Source organism: Pezoporus wallicus, unplaced genomic scaffold (assembly GCF_028554395.1).
Source record: "Pezoporus wallicus isolate ANWC-B61680 ecotype Strahan unplaced genomic scaffold, APGP_CSIRO_Pwel_v1 contig_227, whole genome shotgun sequence".
In the NCBI taxonomy this organism is placed as follows: domain Eukaryota; kingdom Metazoa; phylum Chordata; class Aves; order Psittaciformes; family Psittacidae; genus Pezoporus; species Pezoporus wallicus.
Genome location: NW_026635704.1, coordinates 8357416 through 8374220, shown reverse-complemented (window position 1 = coordinate 8374220; position 16805 = coordinate 8357416). Strand labels below are relative to the sequence as shown.

Below are 16805 nucleotides of genomic sequence, written 5' to 3'. Positions count from 1 at the left end.
CATGAGAATGAACCTTACCCACACATGCGTAAGATTCCCTGCTCAAGCGTTCTCTTCCCCAGTCTGAACAGTCCCAGATACCTTGGCTTAATAGTATGAGAAATGCTCCAGTCCCTTAATAAGCTTTTTGGCCCTTTTCTAGACTCTCTCCAGTATGACCATGTTGTCTTGCTGGGGAGCCCAGAACTAGACACAGCACTGCAAGTGTGGCCTTCACCAGTGCTGAGCAGAGGAGAAGGATCACCTCTCTTGATCTGGCAATGCTCTGCCTATTGCAGCCCAAGATAGTGTTGGCTGTCTTTGCTGTGAGGGTACACTGCTGGCTTCTGGTCACTTTGTTGTTTACCAGGACCCTAGGTCCCTTGGCGGAGCTGCTTTCCAGCTGGTCAGCTCCACCCACCTGCGTGTACTGGTTGCCTGGGGCTGTCCCTCCCCAGGTGCTGGACAAGGCGTTTTCTTTTGTTGAACTTTGTAAGTTCTTCTCTGCCGGTTTCTCCAGCCTCCCCAGATCCCTTTGACAATTCAAAGATCTGATAATTTAAAGAAACTTCAAATTTATTTCTTTATTACTTTTCATACATGTTTCAAAAATAGGATATAAAAACTAGCTTCTCACTTGTAGCATTTTCATAGGCTCTCCTAGTTATCAATAGTGGACCACAGAGCTTACTTGTGTGACAGAATGTTATGAGAAATTATGATGAACACATGCAAATCGAGATCAGTCAGGTTTGTTGATTTAAAGTATGGAGGGAAACTTTATTACTATAGGAATAATCAGAAAAATGGTTACAATACAAGAAAGTAAAATATGGATAGAGTTGTAGATATTAAGACTTTCTTTGGTCTCTCCAAAAAAGGAAAAGTAGCAGAGACTTTAAACTTGGGGAACTGCCAGTTGGTCCCAGGAATGCAAATTTTGTATGCTGGTAATATCTCTTAAGGTTTTTTTTAGTTCTTTGAATGCTAGATAAATAGCAAAATAAACAAGTGTCTCAATAACAAACTGAATTTAGTACATTTTTATTTATCAGATGCTTCCACTAGATAATACTATACCATAATGAAATGTTTGAACTTAAAAAAAAAATAATACAAAGGTTCTGTAACTGTACCCTGATAATGTAGATCATATACTATATTTTTTACTTTATATCAATTATGAATCCTAAGATAATGTTTTGCTGAATTGAAGTTGCTTGATGGAGCATGTTTTGAAATATCCTAACGATAAATTTTGCTATAAGATTGCGTTAATATTAATACATACATACATTAATTCATACATACATATACAGTTGCCTAAATAGAATTCGTACATGAGTAAACCCATCATTACATAATTGTAGTGAGTTTTGAGCTTCAGGAATGTAGTTAAAAGTGGGGCAGTCTAGTATGGTCATGGTAGGACTGACAATTCGCTGCATTAAAGCTTTGCAAATAAGTGTAGACCGAATGTGGGGAAAAAAATCCATTTAATATGGGACTGCTTCAGTCAAAGTAAAACCCAGTACATTTTAGAGGAACCTAATGCAAAGAAGTTAGTGTTAACAACCTGAGAAATTCAGATTGTGTAGTTAATATGTATGTTAACAATAACTTTATGCTATTGCATTCTGTATTTTTAGAAAAACTGAAGGGAAAGTAAAGGAAAAGGCTATTGCAGAAATCTTTCTGCACATTTTTTCATAAAGAAGCTTAGATGAGTTTCCTTACTAGTATCCTTCTTTCTAGTGTTCATGCTGGGGGATCTCTTGTAAGCTGAAGTGGTTACTAGAAAAGGCTTTTGGACAAAATGACACAAGCAGGAAGATTGCTGAGACTGCTTGATATTTATCCCTTTTTTTTTTGTTTTTGTACCCTTTTATGTCTCATTAAGGCATGCAAGTATTTGTATAACCTTAGTGTTTATCTAAGTGCTTGAAACTGTTTTGACAACGCTAGTAAGGAAGATGGTAAATATATAGCTTTTTAATTATTTCTTCTGTAGAAGAAAATAGTCTTGTGGATAATGCAGGAGCCTCCAATCAGTAATAGAGTCTAACAGGTTTGTGCTATTTCACAGTTGTAAGTGATCTAAAATGGTGAATAATGTTAGTAAAAATTAAAGCTATAGCAAATCACAGAAGAAATGAGTGTTTGCTGGTGGGATTACAAGTGGTAGGAGAAATTCAGCATTGGTGAATGTTGAGTGCGTGGAAGAAAACCATCTCATCTGTATGTACTTGTGTTGTTGAATGTTCAACTAGATCTGATACATAGTACCAGTTTTTGTGAGAGAATCAATTTAGTACACAGTGACTGTAAAAATTAACCAGATATTTCAGTTAACTTAAAATTTAATGAAGAGCAGAACAGGAAACGTTACACTGTGTTGTGTACTTACAGTGTGCTCACAATTGCAATACTATTTGAAGTTTCCTCCCAGTTAAAAAAGTATATAGTAGAAATAGACACTGGGAGGATGTTGGTGGTGGTAATTGGAATAGCTTTCATACATGAATGATTGGGAAAGGGGATGACTGGAGGAGACATGATTGACCTGTGTAAAGCTGTGTCTTGGGGAGAGTCATTGTTCCTTTTGTGACAGAAGAATGGCAAGCTCAAAATGAGGTGCACTTTTCACACAGCCTGTAGGTGGTAGAATTCATATCTGTATGTTGCTGTAAATCTCATCATATCATAGAAGGTTTGGGTAGGAGGGGACCTTAAAGATCATATAGTTCCAACCCTCCTGCCATGGGCAGGGACACCTTCTACTTGACCAGATTGCTCAAAGCCCTGTCCAACCTAGCAAAGAGACTAGAAGAAATACAGAAAATGCTTAGACAGAATCACTGAAGAAAATTCTGTCTGCAACTGTTAGCTATGACAGTGCCATTTCTGGCTCAGAATTACACCAGAACAGTAGTACTACTGTATGCTGGACTTGTTGATATCCTCTTTCCTAGACACCCTTACTGTCATCTCTGGAGGCAGTATGTGTGTTCAGACTGACATTGTATTTATTATTCTGAAAGTTGTAAGTGTGGTGTAGTAATGAGCAACATGAAACCAGCAGAATATGTGGAAATACTGGTTTTGTAAGGAAAAACTCTATGCACACTGTAATGGCTCCCTAGTGTGCCTCTTTTTAATTTCAGGATAAAATGAAGTATTTAAAGGAGATTATGAAACCATTGATGATTTCATTAAATGGATGTGATAAAGACTGTATCAGCCCATTAAACTGCGTGAAGGACATTAGAAAGGAAGTTTTTTCCCCTCATTCTTTTTTAATTACCTCTGAAATACTGTTACCATGTAAAATGTAAGTGGAAGTCATATGTTCGCTTTTATAAACCAATTTGTTTTAGTAATCTAATTTAACTATTAACATAAAAGGAAAATGGCTGTATAGACCTCAAAGCTAAACAGGAAAATTGCTCTATAATGACAGAATTAGGTAGAACTTAGTGTTAGCTGAAAATACCTCATGTTACTTGTTTCTAAAAAGTTCAGGATATGCTGTATTTAAAGAATATACATACATACAAAAAAATATATACATACAAAAAACCCCATCCAAGTGAGGTCAATAAATCCATCATAAAAGTGAGGCCATCTTATTTTAATAAAGCATATTAATTGGATGTATGGTTGCCTATTATGGCATTTTAGTATCCTTTTTCTTTAAGAGGAGGAGAGTGTAGCTACTATAGGTCTGTAAGGAGAGATGTTCCTTCCTTTCTGTATTTTGAAAAAAGTAAGATGGAATTTCTTGGAAACAGGAAAGCTGAGAGATGTTATCTACACCGATCAGCAATAATGATCCTGTCTCCTTTCATTTGGCCTTTATCCTTCTTCTCCTTGCCATTACTGCTAAAACTGTAGTATATTCTCATCTCTCTGACTGGCATGGCTTTGAACCAGTATTGACTTCTTATTGTTGAGCTTGTGTGCTCTTCCTCCCTGTTTCTTCACCAGTGGTACCACTTAAAGCAGCTATGCTTCTGTTTTCCTTTGTAAAAATAAGGGAAGCTGCCAGCTTGCAGTATTCACAAGTTTTTCTGTTTTAACTAATGTAAGTGAAATAAAAGGCTGTTCCATGTTTTGTGTTATACACTAGGTGTCTAAACATTTTACTTCCATTATTCACAATTCTGTAAAATTGCCTTGAGCTTAGTCTTGTATTTGCAGTCCACTGTTAAAATAATGCCACGCTATTATTCCTTCCAGTTGAAGAAATTAAGGATTTCAGAGTTAAGGATTTACAAATCTGAATTAATATAAGGGCACAATCCCACCCCTTCTTTCTGGATACTGTAGCAAATGGGAGCTGATTATTGAAGAGCCTTTAAAATATGCAGTTCTTGGCATCTAGCCTCTTTTGATGTTGTTTGCATGATTTTCAAGTGTGATTTGAAATTACTGTGAGATCAACAGCTTGAATCTGTAGTTCAAAAATTTGTGTTATACTTGAGAGAGTTCATATCTAAGATCTGAAAAGCACTGTTATCATGAATTCAGAATTAAACGGTATTGAAATTTGCCTTTGCTTGTTAAAAGTGAGTTTGTATACTATTTTTCATCTGGATTTTTGAGCTTTTAAAAAGAAGCGCAACAAAATACCCAACACACCTGACAGATCAATGAAACCATGACACTTTCTGCACTCGCTTTTTTTTTATAGGCTTATATTTTAATATTTTGAAAGAAGAAGTATGATACAAAAGAAAGATTGATGTTAGGATTTTATAAATGTTTCCATTTGTTCTATATTGTTGTGTGCAGTGTCTAAAATCTCCCCTCCTCTGAAGACAAAGACTGAATTTTGACTTTTGAGGCAAACCCTGCAAGGAAGCAGGTAGCTGCAGTGCCCCAGAGCAAACCAGGAATTTTAGAATTTGGTAGTACTTCAGCTTGATGTGTGGAAAAGTTCTCCCTCTCTTACCATGGACAAATTGATTGACTCCACAGATTCAAAGGCTTAAGGGCAGAGTGGACCCCAGACTTTGGCAGTTCATCGCTGTCATTCATGTGCTTTTAAAAATCTCTGCATGTGAGCTTGCAGCCTCCTTTGCCTACTGCTTCTCACAGCATGGGGCTCACAATGCACAGAGCTACCAGTGCTCTTTATACTGCTGTACACAAAGTTATCATGGCTTCATAGTCGGATTTAGCAAAAATTGAAATTCTTTCATGGATTACCTGGGTATTTACTATGTATCTTTGGGAAAGGTGTTTTTTACTAGGTTACAAAGTTATTTCTCACCCCTAGCTTTATTTCTACATCTGTCTTGACTCCAAATTGTTGTTGGCCTCTTACTCTCTTATTTATATTACTGATCCATTAAATGTTTTTTTTTATTGTTTTCCTTTTTAATCACTGGTGGAAGTCCAAAAAGATTGATCCTTTAATGCACTCAAGATGCAAAACCTGACTTTATTTAAATGCTGTCAAAATACTGTGATACTTTTCTTGATTCTTGTCTTTTTCGTTGTAACATTTCTGAGTTCAAATTAAGCCACTGTATGGAGAAGTAACTTAAACCAGTTATGTTTTTATGAAATTATAGGAAACTTAATTTTTTCATGAAATGAAAAAAAATAATAACATTTAGGCTTTAAATTAATTCTGATTATCTGTGTGGTTTTACTTCTTTACCTGCTTTCATATTTTAGCACAATTTTGCTCTTATTATATTTCAAGTAAATAATTTCTGTCTTACATGTGTCAAAAGTAATGACTGCAAGCCTATAAATAATTCTGATTTTGATAGCATTTGATTTTTTTGTAGCTTAAAATCCCCCAAAGACTGAGGGGAGAGAATAGGTTTGAATTTGAAGTGAGTGATTAAGGACTAATTTTGAAAATCTACATCAAGTGTGTTCTCTACTATATATTCCTGGAAAATAAGCTTTCAAAAAGCTTATACTCTAGCTTTTCTTCAGGCATAATTACTTGATGGATGTAGTGGTTAAAGTCTGATGGAGTAGCTTTCAATCCTGTATTGCATAATTTTATAAAAGCTGAAAACATTCAAATTAGGTCTAATCAGATCTGAACTGATCAGATCAAAGATGTGTCTGGTCTAATCTCTCACTGTCAAGAGGTGAATAGCAGGTAGCATAGACATGTAGGTAAAAATTGGACAAGTAAATAGCAGTACTTCCCTGACACACTGTTGACATCCATCAGTTTGTATATTATGACCTCCCTCTATTTTTGCATTGTACTTAAACATTGAGAAAGGAGACTCCCTACTGCTCTTGATTCTTCATGATATGATTCCCTTGATCATTTTTCATTAGGTACCATATCTGTGGTTTTCAGCAAAACATCTGGTTTAGGTCCTCTCTGAGAGGATGCAGTCCACTGAAGAATCATCTATACCTGTAGTAAAATTTAGACTTAAAAGTTGGGAAGTTTGTTGCATTTAACAAGACCTTAAAGCTGTCTTCATTATTGTTATATTTTTCTGTTGGTTTTTTTTTGGTAGTTTTGTTTCATTTTTGTTCATATGGATGTATTCTGTGGTAGTAATGCCACATGGGCTTGTGGCTGTTGGCTCCTAGATTTAAGTTAGAATGTATAAAGCCAATATCTTGTTCATGAAAATTCTCTCAATTCAATGAATAAAATGTGGGGATTGACTCTCGAAAATAAATTACCATCATCGTCCTATTTGCCAGTTGTCACTTAATGTTCAGGTGCCTACTGTGTGATATGGTGGGATTTTTAAACATTATTGAACTTCATCAGAGCTGCTGTTTGTTCTTTTTATATGTGGAAAAATCATATTTTTCATGTAAATGTGAAGCTAAAGAAGGTAATTAATAATTCATAGAAGTATATTTGTTTTGGGGTAGATGGAAATTGAGTTTTGAAGACTCCCATGGAAGTGAACGATTTTCACGTGTTAATTAAATCAGTAAATAAATGTCAATGATTTCGTTTGTATGGAAAATTAATAGAGACAACTGTTTATATCTTATCTCTTCAATTAGCAGCATGTACAATTATTTGTCCAAACACTTAGTTTTGCTTGTTGTTTTTGTTTTTTTTTCTAGGATGGGTTAGATGCTTTGGTGTATGACTTGGATTTTCCTGCCTTAAGAAAAAACAAAAACATTGATAACTTCTTAAACAGGTGTAAGTATTTAATGTTTCAGTTACTAAATAACAAAAGACTATAAATACCAGTACAAAGAAAAAATGTAAGTGCTTTTAGCTTTTTCAAAGGCAGCTAGGGATTTGCGGTGCATAAATTCTTTGCAAGTTGTCTTTAGAGTCTGATTATTTCCCAGTGAGAACTGGCAGCTCCCTATAGAAATCTAATCCCCAGCAATTGAATGTCCAAGTGTGTTTGGGCTGTAAATGGCATTGTTTTCAGTGGCACAAAGCCTTTTAAGAAAAAGGCCTGTTATCTTTGTTCTTGGCAGCCCTCTGGATTCCCGTAAAACTTGCTTTGTGATTCCATGTACTAATATATCACAAGCAGTTAACAGTGAAATGAAATAACATGGATACAGTGTTAAGAAACTGTATTTAAAATTTGTTCACTGACAGACTAGAGCATGTGTTTCATAGGCTTTTTTTAGTATGAAAGGTCTCTTTTTCATTATACCATAAAATTCTTATACTGCAGAGCTGCTGGGTTTATTTGTGCATGCAGCTGATGTATCTACAGAATTTTTCTGCGTTTACTCTATATTTTTCCACTACCAGATTTCCTGCACATTCTACTCTGTAATAACATTTTAAATTAATAAAGTTGTTTGGTTTCTTTAATAGAAGTCGGTACCATAAGTTTCATAATAATGATCAGTGAAAAAAGGGCATTTAAGGGTTAAGTCTTCTCTAAAGGCTGCCATATGGACAAATTCTGGAAATCACGGCAGAAACACTTGCTGATTAAAGACTTGGTTCTGCTTGTGGACTGAATGGTCAAGCTTTGAAATTAACCTAGTGTTGTTAGATTTTTACAGGCATAAGAATCTCAATTACATGTTGTAATAAATTACTTTTGTGGCAAATATTATGTAATTTGACTAAAATAATTTTTGTCTTTGCTACATTGAAATTGATGGTTTTGTTTCCGTTTCCAAGGTGTTTTCAAATAGTTTAGTTTGCAACTCTTAGCAATGTTAGCGAATTTGTGGGTTTTATTTTATATTATTCTGTTTGTGAGAATGAGTCCAATAGACCTAGTTGGTGTCTTACTTGCACGTAACCTGGTTGTTGAGAGGCTTAAGTTCAAATGTTCTGTTTAACTTTTCACAATGCAAATTATATTTGATATTGCACATTGTTACATGCACATTTTGTATACTCAGTTATTTACAGAGAAGATGTGGTGAAACTCTTGGAGAAAAGAGAAGTTGTGTTAGGCAAAGGAAGTTCTCATTGCAACAGATAATTTGAATGTAATTTTTATGAATAGTGAAATCATTAGTAAGACTCAAAGAGCTTTGCTTTTGCAGTTGAGGCTGAGTGAAGGAGAAGAAAACTTGTTTACTGCCTGATAATGAATATCTTGTAGGTATAAATTATATATGGTGTAGGATGTGACCTGAAGTAATATGAAGGTGGAGAACAAACCATGTTATTTCATTTCAAACTGCCTTTAGAACTTTAATCTTCTGTGTTTGCTGAAATATGAAAGCAAGGTGTGAATGTACAAAGAGCGGCCTTAGATGGAACAGTGAGGTCTAGTTTGTTTTGTATTTTTATTAAAAAAAAAATTAAAAATAGACATATAGGAGCGTTTTCATGTTTGTTTTAGTTCAAATAGAAAAATGCTTATAATATCTTTTTGCCGTATTAGCTGTCCAAACAGTTTGCATCATGATTCTAGATGTGTATTTGCAATCTAGAAATCTTTTTAAATGGGAGTTTGCTTCCTTTATTTTATAGACTGATTGCTCTGAGCCAGTCCTGATCCCCTCTCATTTTTCTCTGGTGTACATTGTGTTTTTGTGAAGGCTCCAAAGTTTGCTTCTACTGCCTGAGGTTGTGAGAGTAATTTTTGCAAATGTAGAACCTTATTAATTTTTTGCCATGTAGAATCATATAAGGGTTTGGGTTGGAAAGGACCTTAAGATTATGTAGTTCCAACCCCCTTGTCGTGGGCTGTGATGCCTCACACTATACAGAATTAAAAGAGTAAAGAAGTCAGTATTCAAGGTGGTTAAGAGCCTTACTTTACAGCAGGGACTGTTTATTTCAAGATGGCATCTAAACTTTTAATCCAGCTTCAGGGCAAATGGGAGAATGTGGTCTTGAGCCATGGGAGCAACCCCACCTGCTCATACAAGGTATGCTGTCTGGGTCCTCCACTGGTAATGGGAGATCAGGAACTGTATTTAAATAAACTGCAGCCTGATAAACCTTGCTTAACAGATCCTAAAATATGGAAGTCAAATTTCCAACACTGTTGTTACTGTAATGTATTGCCTAAAAATAACGGAGTGTTAGTATGTCTCTCAAGTAGTAAATGGCAATTTGCAACTGCTCGCAAGCCCAGTTTATATTAGTTAAAAATCCGTAGTTTGGGTGGCTCTTTAGATGTTTTTTCCTTAATTCTGTTTTGGCCATAGGCAAGGCTTGTGATTGCAAATCATTTAAAGCATTCATAATGTGCCTACCTTTCTTTTGCCCCAATATCAAGATTTCTCATTCAGAAGTGGTGGACCTCCTGTTGTGAGATTACTATGCAGTAAGTTAATAATAGTTAGAATATTGTTGTTGTGAGGATACCTGCATTTTAGTTCCTTGCAGTCTTGCTCATCATCCACTATAGGTCAATTTTCATCAGGGCAAATAAGGCAAAGCATTATTTTTTTTGATTACTGAATATTTTGATTCTTGTATGAAATAATTTGTCAGAATTTACAATTCTAATATAATGTATTGAAATCAGCTAGTGGTATGCTGCATTGTAAAGGGATGGCTTTACGTTAGTGTAATGCCAGAGAGTATTCAAACAAAGCTAAGTTTGTTCCTGTTGTGGTAATAAAATCTTACTGAATTTCAACTGTACATATGCTGCTTTAGTTTCAGATAATGGCCAGTGCAGGTAGAAATCTAATCTTAATTTTTTGTCATTTTTTAAAAATATGAATTTAAAACCCCACATTTCTCTTCTCCTCTCCTCTTCCCCTGTCCCTACTTCTTTCTAAACTTCACTTTTAGGCCTAGAATATTATTTTTCAAAATAAAATACCGTTGCATAATCTATTTTATTAGCAATGTATCTGTTTTAGTAGATGTTCCTTGCTTTTAGAAATATCGAAGCATGAAGCTTTTCTATGTAATCTCATGCCAGTGTTGACCCACATGGATTAAAATAGACCGTTTTAATCTTTGACCAAATTTGGAATTAGACTATCTGCCCACTGGGAGTTTGTAAATTATGGTAGTTTATAGAATGACAGGTTTATATAAATAATTGCAGTGATTCCCACTGCATGTTTTAAATTAAAACCTGCTTTTTTTAAGTATTAGGAATAATAGAAGTGCGGGCTTATTTTTTTAAAAAATAGTTTCTTCTGGTTTCTTATGTATGTACTTGGGATATTTTCCTAGATGTGTTGCATATTTATCCAGTAATAATCTTTTTATATGGATCAGTTTACAAACAAAATAATGCTGGATATGAAATTTTTGCATAGCTTTCTTTTGCAGGTAATTATTTTAAAAGAAATTCCCAAATTAAGGTGTGGCTTGATTGCAGAGTCATTGTATTATGTTTATGTCAGGTTTTGGTTACTATGGTAATGAGGTCATGCATTCTGCAGAGAGGCTTCCAATAGGAAAGTAGGTTCAAAATGAAGTGCCTTCTTTAAGCAGCACATCTTCTAATAAGTATGAATGAGTTTAATTATATAAGAAATATAAATTTTGTTTTATATAGATAAAGACACAGTAAATAAAATGAGGGACCTGCGCATGAAAGCTGAAGATTATGAAGTGGTGAAGGTGATCGGTAGAGGGGCATTTGGGGAGGTTCAGTTGGTAAGTTATGTTTCTGTTTGTACATTTGAATGTATTCTGTAGTATTTCCTCATCTGTCTGTCTGAGTACAGTGTTCAGAAGATGCAGTCTTATAATATTAAATCCTTTAGCTCAGTGAAGTTTTATTTCTTTTTATCCTATGGAAATGTTCTTGAGAATGTCATATTTCAGGGCTTTTAAAGTGCACAGGTACTTGTTTCACACTGTAGTCATGCTTCTCTATTAAAATGCAAATGAATGTGTGTTCCTCATAAATAAGAAAATTAGCCTTTGCCATTGTATAAATGTACACTTGAATAAATTTTCAGAACTAGAAGAATTTCTGCCAATTCAGAGATTACACCAGATTTTTTCAGATTTAGTTCTCTCAGACGAGAGATGTTGTGTGTTGTTTGTGATAGATTAGCAACCAGGCTTGTTCTTCTTGCTTTATTAAATTGAGAACTGGTGGGAGAAACTGGAAATATGGTAGCAAGTGTACTTGTCTGCTAATAAACTCCAGAAAATGTGAATAGATTTAACTTCATAGTATTTAACAGGTGCCAATATTTGTCCTTTTAAAGACTCATACCTACAGAGCAACTGTTACACCTATGGACTTCTCTGTTGAATAGTTCTCACAGGTATTTTAAGAACAATGCAGATATTGTCAGATAATAGAATGTAATTTTGCTGTAGACTTATGGTATAGAATTCTTAAAAAAATATTAAGAGTCCTAAATAGTTAAATAGTGAAGCAGAAAAGTAATATATTTAGCAGTGTTCTTTGTATCTTAATGTAGCAACAATGCATTCTGCGTGTCACATTTGTCTTCACAGGTAAGGCATAAATCCTCAAGGAGAGTATATGCTATGAAGCTCCTGAGCAAATTTGAGATGATAAAAAGATCGGATTCTGCATTCTTCTGGGAAGAAAGGGATATTATGGCTTTTGCTAATAGTCCCTGGGTTGTTCAGGTATAGTTATATTCCTTTTAAAGTGTTGTCATTATAGAATAGTTTTGTTACAACACTTGGAATGACTTGGAATTACATAATTTAATGTTTTAGCTTTTTGAAGACCTTTTTTAGTTCTATTGATCTGTTAGGGAAACACATTATGTTAATAATTTGTACACATTTGCTGTACACAACAAATAGCAGATATCACACTTGTTTCAAAACAATGTTTTGTCATAATATTTGCAAGATAAACTATTGTTAATTATTAAAACTCTGCCAGATATATATTGGCGAGCCTGCTCTTAATAATTCACTCTGTAGTGAATAACGAAGCATTTTATCTTCCTCTGCAATGAGCATTCTTTGAAATGATCTCAAAATTTATTGCACCAAGTTCACTAATCTTAATTTGTAACCAGAACTCCTTCCACTGTAATATTTTGGAGGTCTGCTGGAGGATGCAGTAGTAGCAATTCTGTTACTCTGTAATTCAGTTTGCATAGAGATTCCTTTGATTTCCAACAAGCAAGAGATTAAAGAAGAGCTGTAACATTTAGTCACTTGTTATTTTATTTGCTTTTTACAGTTATTTTATGCATTCCAAGATGACCGTTACCTTTACATGGTGATGGAATATATGCCTGGTGGGGACCTTGTGAATTTAATGAGCAACTACGATGTTCCGGAGAAGTGGGCAAGATTTTATACTGCTGAAGTTGTACTTGCATTAGATGCAATTCACTCAATGGGTTTTATACACAGGTGAAAAAGAAAAAAGTGTTGTTACATAGCTTTTTTTTATTTCTGCTGTCACCAGAATGATTTCAGTGATTGTTCAGGCAGTTTTGAAATTTGTAATGTTGCTTCATCATTGTTTAATTATTCCATCTTACAGCTTCAAAGGTTCTTGCCATCAGAAACTTCAAGTCTGAAGTGTTACAGTCAAAGTAAAGGTTTTCAGCAGGCTGATGCTCCTCAGTTTGGGGAGTAATAAAACTGTCCCACTTTACCCAATTGTCCCATTGTTAGGAATTATTAATTCTCTGCTGTGCATTTGATGCCTCAGTGACCCATTAAACAAGAATTTGTGAACAGTGTGAGGAAAATCACTCGGCCACATGTTTTCTTGTAAGGGGCAAGATGGAAGATTGAGATGCAGAGCAAGGGGACTTGGTTCACTTTCATATTATGCGCTTGCCTTAAAGTGAAGTGTAGTCGCTTCTTGAATAGGTTGAGAAGTTTACTTTTTGATATTTGAACTTTAATCTGTTGTTAATTTTTAACTGTGTGAACTAGAAACAGAAGAACAATTCTCTTTCTTTTTGACAGAAAATGCAGCAAGAGTTTGAGGAAGACGTGTATAAATTCTCAGTTTGTAATCTGGCCCCATCATCAGTGTTAACACTTAAGCTTTTGCAAAAAAGTAAAGCAAAACAAGCAACTAACCTGTTGCTTGAAGATCTAGAGCATCATTATGTAGCTGTGCTGCATATGATGAATAAATTACCTTGATGAATGAACCATTTGTGCATGTGTATTGCAAGCTTTAGAAAGCAGGCATTAAAAGTTGCCAGCAGCACAGTGATCTATTTATTTCTTTATTTTATTTATTTAAATTTAGATTATTTTGACACAAGCAGATTTTTTTGAATTTGTTTTCCACTGGAGTTAGTTGGGGAATCTGAGGAATGAAAGGAAACTCATAAAAATGTGGGCCCACTGTTTAATGCATCAGGGACCTAGTGACAAAAGACATGGAAATGGCTGAGGCTGCCACCTTTGCCTCAGCCTTCATTGAGAAGATTTGCTTTCAGGCCCCTCAGATCTCTGTGCCTAGTGGCAGAGCTTGGGAAAGTGACTGTGGCAGAAGATGATCAAGCTAAGTCCCAGTTAATTCAAACGTGGGTATGCACATGTTCAGGGCACTAGACAAGATGGGCATGAAGGAGCTGACCCTTATGATACTGCTGTCACCATTGGAAGGTTGCAGCAATTAGAAGATTCCTGATGACTGCAAAGAAACAAATGGCACACCCAATCTGCCCCAAGAAGGGCAAGAAAGGAAGAATCAGGGGAACTGCAGGCTAATAAGCTTAAAGGCAGTCTTTTGGAATTTTACAGGGTAAATTTCCAAGAAACCCATTTCCAAGCATGTGGATGGGAAGGTGATTTGGAAGAGCCTGCATGGGTTTACATGGTGAAGCATGCCATACCAACCCAATTGGCTTGTGTGATGAGATGATGGGCTCCAGCACTGAGGGGGGAGTAGTGCATTGTCTTGACTTTAGCAAGATTGGAAAGGTATGGTTTGAATAGGTAGAACAAACAATTCAAAGGTAGCAAATATCCTGCTAACAGTCTGCTACGAGCCATTCCTTCAGAGGGTTGGTAGTGGGGTCAGCACCTTGTTTTCATTCACAACACAGTGTTCAGGTGAGACAGAAAGCATTAGTCTTTTGGCAGCATCAGCTGCCCAGCAAGACTTTATAGAAAAGGTGGAGCAGACTTGAGATTGCACACTGAAAAGGTGAAAGGCAATGGATGATGCGAATTGCAGCAGGGGAATATCTAGCTATTCATTAGGAAATATTTTTCCATTGTGAGGGTGGTCAAAATAATGTAAGAGAGTCCTAGAGAGGTTGTGGAATCCCTGTCCTTGGGAAAAAATTCAAGACTTAACTGGATTTGACCCAGAGGAACCTAATACAGATTTGAAGCAGGATCTGACCATTAGCTGTACTTTGATCAGGCAGTTAACCAGGAGTCTTACAAAAATCCCTCCCAACCAAAATTATTCGGTGAGCATACCAATGCATTTCCACTGCACTTCATTTGACCGTTATGACCAGAGTTCTCCTTTAAGGTCCCAGAAATATCCTTTTTCCTGAAATTCATGTTATGCTTTCTTGGTAATTGTTTCCTATTATTATTCTGCTTCAGTATATTTAATAACATCAGATGTTCTGAACTTTGCCAGTTACTTCATGAAAACTTATTTTCTATAATGGAAGTATTTTGTGGAAAAGAGCATGGAAAATATATTTGTTCACATTAATATAATTCTGAAGATCACATCCATTTGTTAGAAGTGGTACAGAGAAGAAGCTAAATTTTAAAAGTGAGATAGCTAACTCAGAACCAGAATTGTCACTTCAACCAGTGAGTGTTTTCTAGGAACTTGAGGTTCAAGATTAATGTCCCTAGTTGTTAAATTCAGTGACTGAAGGCTTTATTTCCACATTCCTTATAATTTTTTTTAAATGTAGTTCAGCAGTCTGTATGTTGGACAGACTTGGAGCAGAAAAAAAACAGGGGAAATAGTGGTGCTTTCATGTTGATATTTTTCCTTGCAATGTTGCACTGAAAAATAGTTTACTTTTGTTGTTCTCAGAAGTTAAACTGAGTTATTTACTTTAAAAAAATACATTTTTCTCCTTTCAGAGATGTGAAGCCTGATAATATGCTGCTAGACAAAGCTGGTCATTTAAAACTAGCAGATTTTGGTACTTGTATGAAGATGAACAAGGTAAACATTTTTTTTAATTTCATTTTTCTGTCTGTGAAAGGAAAACATGCTTAAAAGTAAGAAAACGTACTGAAAACTTTTTAGTTGGGTGGGAAGAGTTGAAAGTTCCACTCTGTTACAATTACTAACTATGCATCCTATTCAGTGACAATATAGAATGCGGAAATGGCTCTTGAAGTAGGGAATGCACCAACTTCTATACCATTCCCTAGAGGAGCTTTCTCAAGTCAAGACTGATTGTCTTTAAATCTTCTGGATTATTTCTTAAAGTGCTTGTTTGTCAAAACTTAATGCAAAGAAGTGATATTTTCTTTACCTAGTGTGTCAGTAATGAAAGAATCAAAGCTTACGTACAAGTCAATAAATCCCAATTATATTTATTAGCCATATGCTGATGTAGCAAAAGGACTGATATGAAGGGATCAGGTTAATGAATGTCATTGTATTACTACCTTTTTTTTGCTTTTAAAAATATATCCTGAGCTCACAAAAAAAATACAGTTTTGCAACAGTATTTCATGTACCATGAAACACTGTTATTCCCTGCACAAAACTTGGTTTGTGTCAGTCTGCATATATTTATGAGGAAAACAATGTGAAATGCATGATACTTCATAGAGATTCTGCAATGAGTATGTTATGTTCTCAGCACATTCCAGGAGCTTTGAATAAATCACTGTATTTAGCTACTTTGCCACAAATAAAAGGCAACAATGAAAACCAAGTGCAGGTTATGTGTATGAATTTGAAGAGTTGTTCAAGTCACAAGCAGTACGCTTGAGTGGAATAGCTGACCAAAAATTTGGCTTTATTTTGATTTTATATTGATTGTGTTCTTAACACTGAGGAATTTTGAAATATAGAAAAAAAATTATCTTAGTGTTTAAGCTGTAAGTGCCCCCCCCCCAAAAAAAAAAAGAAAATAAAAAATATTACAAAACTTTGCTATATATTAGCATTACTGAGTGAATTTGTCAGCAGAGAAGCTTAATTGTAGTGCATTCTGGATTTGCTGCATACACAACACTGGATTTATATTTGTTGTATTTGTTTAGTTATATATTTTTATGCAAGTTTTTCAACAGAATCATTTCTAGGAGAGGCACAGGATTATTCCAAATGGCACTGGGAAGAGGTGCATGGTTGCAGATTTGGCATTCTGGATGCCAGCTCTAGTGTGACTGATCTCTGTCCTGCCAGCCCTTTTTCAGGGGTGTGAGAAACATCAGACATTCCTGCCTTTTACATGTTTTGAAGTCTGTCTACTTAGAGTTTTAAGTCTCTGTCTACATTTAATCTTGGGTCAGAGGTGAAAAGTTTGCACTTCAGCTGATCCTG

At 35.3% G+C, this 16805-nt stretch overlaps 1 protein-coding gene across 3 annotated transcripts in view; it reads left to right on the top strand.

The window, feature by feature from the left end:
• The window catches only part of ROCK1 (Rho associated coiled-coil containing protein kinase 1), an 86563-nt gene that overhangs the window by 23788 nt on the left and 45970 nt on the right, over window positions 1-16805 (top strand). For 2 of the 3 annotated variants that reach the window (XR_008970689.1, XM_057397585.1), the window contains exons 2-6: window positions 7054-7135; window positions 10899-10999; window positions 11819-11956; window positions 12528-12703; window positions 15383-15467. Coding sequence is in view for 2 of the 3 variants with exons in the window: in XM_057397585.1 (XP_057253568.1) it covers window positions 7054-7135; window positions 10899-10999; window positions 11819-11956; window positions 12528-12703; window positions 15383-15467 (582 nt within the window). In the remaining variant the exon portion in view is untranslated. Of the gene's footprint in view, window positions 1-7053; window positions 7136-10898; window positions 11000-11818; window positions 11957-12527; window positions 12704-15382; window positions 15468-16805 lie in introns of those variants that run through there. The other variant, XM_057397586.1, reaches the window with a different exon arrangement.